Raw genomic sequence first — 4319 nt, 5'->3', positions numbered from 1 at the left:
GGGGGGGGGGGGGGGGAATTTTCTCTTGTTTTGTCTTTACCTGGGAGAAAAACTTGTTGAAGTAAAGTTGTTAGCTCTACTTGCTTCTGCATTGGGCAAGACCTGCAGACTTACTCAGTCTTCAGATGATCCATTCTATTGCTTCTGTCCTGCTTTACTGGTTCTCTGTGAGTTTTCTTGTTTTCCAGAAGGAAGGTGTGAAGGCTGGTGTAACAGTTAAAGCTCACATTAGAGTTCCCTGGCCAGGGGAACCCAAGAAATGCTGGGGCAGGATGTTAACAATACATTGCTACTCTTTGTAAGCTAGAGATTTTTCAAAACAGATTTTTAGATGTAAAGTCCTGAGCTTACATCTATGCAGATACTTGGTAAAATCTGTCAGTAATTTTTGGCTAAACAGGGAGATGGAACTATTCCTTCAAAGTCAAGGGGAGTAGAGTTTGATCACTTTCCTTTACTGCTGGCATATCAACTGTAGTTGGTTTAATAGTAGATTCCAGCAAGCAGTACCTCTTCCCAGATGAGGATTCTGAAGATCATGGAGCAGCTGTTGAAAATCTCTTCATATTTTAATGTTCAGGAAGAACTTTACGTTCATTTTTTTGCATTCCCACTTAGTCTTTACCTAGTAAAAGGGATGAAATGGCATTTGGTCAGCATATTCAAAATAATGTACAACCAACAGTGGGTGTTAAAATCGTAAAATATTTTTTTCCTTTTTTGCTATTTCTAGTTTGGTTTTTATCAGCTGTGCACAGAGACTTATAAATGTCCTTTGATTTTTATTTGTTTAGCAATTTTGTATTATTTATTCTGACTCAATGATTGTAGTATGTCTATACTAACCTGAATGTTCTATGCTTACATATAATTCCACTGGGTCTGCCTGTCTTCTTGCAGTAAATGTTTCTGCGTTTTGTTTGTTTGATTTTAAATCTAACTATAACTCTTCAGGTTTTTTAAGCATTGACTAAAATAATATAAATAGTTTAAGGGGAAATAAAGGTTTGTTTTGGGAGTGTTTTTTTAAGTGAGTAAGAATGAACATACTGTGAGGGGCAAGTTGAGCACTCAGTTCCATGTTTAAGACTCATTAATATTCTCTTAACAGGAACAAAATAAACAGTGATAAGGATTGTGGAATGCCTGCTCAATTTCCTCAGAAGGACAAAAAAAAGAGAGGATATTGTGAATGTTGTGGGAAGAAATATGAAGATCTGCAAACAGTACGTGAAATGTCAAGTATATGCTTTGATACCATCATATCTCTTTAATGTGGTATCACCAGAGGTTTCTGTAATTTTTTATTTTAAAATATTTTCTGAATAACCAGCAAATTAGTATTTTTCCCATGTTAGAAGAAGCAATTAAGAATTAAAACCTATCTATGATAGCTGTAGGCACTAGTAATTAATGTCTTAGAGATGCTGGTGGTAAATTAATGGTATTTACTTGACTCCTTGTTGTGCTATTGACTTGTATATTGATATTTGTAATTTAGATTTATTTCATGTTTTTTCTTTATTGCAGCATCTTGAAAGTGAGCGGCACCGAAATTTTGCACAAAGCACACAGTATAAAGTTGTTGATGATATAATCTCTGAGTTAGTTTATGAGTTTGTTGCATACAAAGATGATGATACGGGAGAAATAAAAAGGTGAGTTATGTATTGTAAATTCTAAAGACACTGAGAGTCAGGACACTGAACATAATGATAGTTTTGAAATTCTTGATCTGAATAGAACAGGATAAATTCATGTTTTCAAGGCTGAAATAAATCATGGAAATTTCCATGGGCTTGTATGTGGCAAATCAGTTCTGTAAAGCAGAACTTAGGAAAAAAAATTAAAAGTGCAGATGACATCAGAGAAAGTTGAGACTGAAAGTTGCCCGAAGTTGTTCTGCTTATGTTCGGTTCCTGTAACACAAAATTTACTGTACTGAAATACTGCTACCAGAAAGACACCAGTGTCTGGACATCTTGTTCTGAATGATTTGTCATACTTAGTAGTCTGAGGACAGCAAATTAGTCAATCTGGTCTCCTTACCTGTGGAAAAACTTCCTACCTGTACACTAAACCTCTTTGCTTCTGTGCTGCCTGTGCAGGACAGAGAAAGCAAATGTTCCCTTCTTTGTGCTCAAGGGCTTGAAAGGGTGAGAAAGGCTTGTTTGGGCTGTAGGCACCAGGGTCTTTGTTATGTGAAGCAGTAACACTGTTCGAGGTTGCTCTGATTTTTTGGAAATGAGTCAGGAGTTAAGGAATAACTTTCTCGTTTATTTCTTCATTACTTGCTTTTTTTTTTAATAAATGTATTATTAGTGAAATCAAAGGAAGTGCAAATAGATTCAAACAACTGATAGACTAATGAAAGCAAGCCTTTATTTCTTTTGTGGTTTCAAAATATTCAGAGTTGTTAGGCTTGAAATCCTGTCAAGAAAACCATATTAATTTTGTGTGTAAATATAATAGAACATTTGTAATATTTATAGTCATTGCATTATTTTGATTAACTTCTTTTGTTCTTAATGCTGCTGTAAATTGAGATTTTCTGAAATACTAGACTACACTGAGTGTTTTTAAAGCAATGTCATGAGCTGTAGAAACCAGTAAGAAAACATCAAAACTATAAGGCATTCTGCTCCTATAGAAATAGGATGTTGCTACCCTAAATATATCTTTCCTTGAGAAGTCAAAACAAAAGCCCCTTTGTCAGTTCAGTTGCTTTTCTAGAATCAGTTGCCTATCGAGTTACATTGCATGGGGTTTTTTGTTTGCTAATATTTTTAAACAATTTCATTGTAGGACAAAATGTAGCACAGGATGTTTTTCTCCTATTATTGGAAAGATAACCAGACCAGATGAGCTGAAAGAGCAAGTGAAAAAGCAGCGCATTGCTTTGAAAACTTACTCCTGGAAGGATACTGCAATGCAGGCTCTCAAGCTGGATCGCCAGCCTGCAGAAGTACAACCAAATTCTGTGCCAATACCTACCCCTGTTTCTGCATCTGTCTGTTCAGTTCTTTATTCTCACCCATCACAACCTTCAGAGCTAAAAAGTAAATTCAGAATTAATAATGAAAATATTAAGACTGATCGTTCCTGTGCTGTGAAGTTACGAGAGACTGTTGTATCATCAAATTCCATACAACCACCCCTTCAAAAAACTGACAGAGTATACACAGAGAACTTTTCTCAAACTTCTGAGCTGTTTAGCAAGGAAATACTGGAACCAGATGAAAGTAAAAAGAATGTACAGTGTTTTCAGGAAGGAATGGATACTTACAATTCTCATACCCAAGTTACAGATTTTAGTGAAAAAGACAAAAACTTAGTGCAGCAAAAACGAAAATTAAATAATTCAGTAGTTCTACCAGCGAAGTGTTTGAAAAAAGCAGATGCCAATCCTACATTTGTCAAGAAACATCACAATTTATGTGATAATCATCAACAAATGCAGCACAATGTCGTTCTGGAGGCTGAGGTATCTGATCCTGCTGTGACCAAAGAACTTAATGCATCAGCTGCCAGCACTGCCCACAGTTCACCGTCTGGAAAGCTGCACAGAAAAGTGAAGCTTAATTTGAGAAAGAATAAAAGAGAAACCCGGAAACAGAATATGGAGTTACCTGTAAAGAATTCAGATGGACTGTCAGTTCCTGAAGAGAAGAGAAGCACTTGTAGCTCATCACTGCAGACCCTATTGGAGTTATTTCAGACAAGTGAAAGAAACTCAGAATTTGGAGGTTTTTCAAGTTACACTGAGAACAAATGTTCAATGAGCATAAATGATACATGTGAAGGGCAGAATGCAAATGTTTTATGGTCATTATTTTCCTCTTCATCCTCATCTCCATTTTTTGGATTTTAATACTGGTTTATTTAATATAATGATTTTAAATTGACTTGAAAATTTAAGATTCTATTCATGAAGATTTAAATTGCTGTATTATATGTACAGATTATTTGGTTTTCAAGTTTTTTAATGCAAAAGCTTCTGTATATGTAAATAAGAAAAATAAAACTAAGTTTGGCTTTGGTCGTGTGTTTTGGGGTTTTTTTTAAAGGTACTGCATTATTGTGTCTGGTAAAAGGCTATAACCCCACATTTGGATTAAATGAACTGCTAGGTGAAGCATGATGCTGCTGCATTCAGAGACAGCAATTTACTAAAATCATTGACTATGATACATTCCAAGTAACCACATTAAAATAACTGGATGTTCCACTGTAAGCAGTCCATTACTCATGGATTACTGATGTTTGGCCGGCATTTGGTTGCTTCCCTTTTCTGTTTCTTCTGCTGCTTTAATAGAGAA

General features: G+C 35.4%; 1 protein-coding gene across 1 annotated transcript in view; it reads left to right on the top strand.

Moving 5' to 3' along the window:
• DBF4 (DBF4 zinc finger) overlaps window positions 1-4041 on the top strand; it is a 13846-nt gene extending 9805 nt beyond the window's left edge. Inside the window, exons 10-12 of the mRNA XM_031066828.1 lie at window positions 1112-1226; window positions 1531-1658; window positions 2806-4041. Of these exons, the coding sequence (XP_030922688.1) occupies window positions 1112-1226; window positions 1531-1658; window positions 2806-3871 (1309 nt within the window). The 3' untranslated portion in view covers window positions 3872-4041. The remainder of the gene's footprint in view (window positions 1-1111; window positions 1227-1530; window positions 1659-2805) is intronic.
• Window positions 4042-4319: the final 278 nt, after the last annotated feature.

This window comes from Geospiza fortis, unplaced genomic scaffold (genome assembly GCF_000277835.1).
Source record: "Geospiza fortis unplaced genomic scaffold, GeoFor_1.0 scaffold138, whole genome shotgun sequence".
Classification (NCBI taxonomy): domain Eukaryota; kingdom Metazoa; phylum Chordata; class Aves; order Passeriformes; family Thraupidae; genus Geospiza; species Geospiza fortis.
Note: the sequence above shows the minus strand (reverse complement) of the source record. Positions and strands in the feature narration are given on the sequence as shown.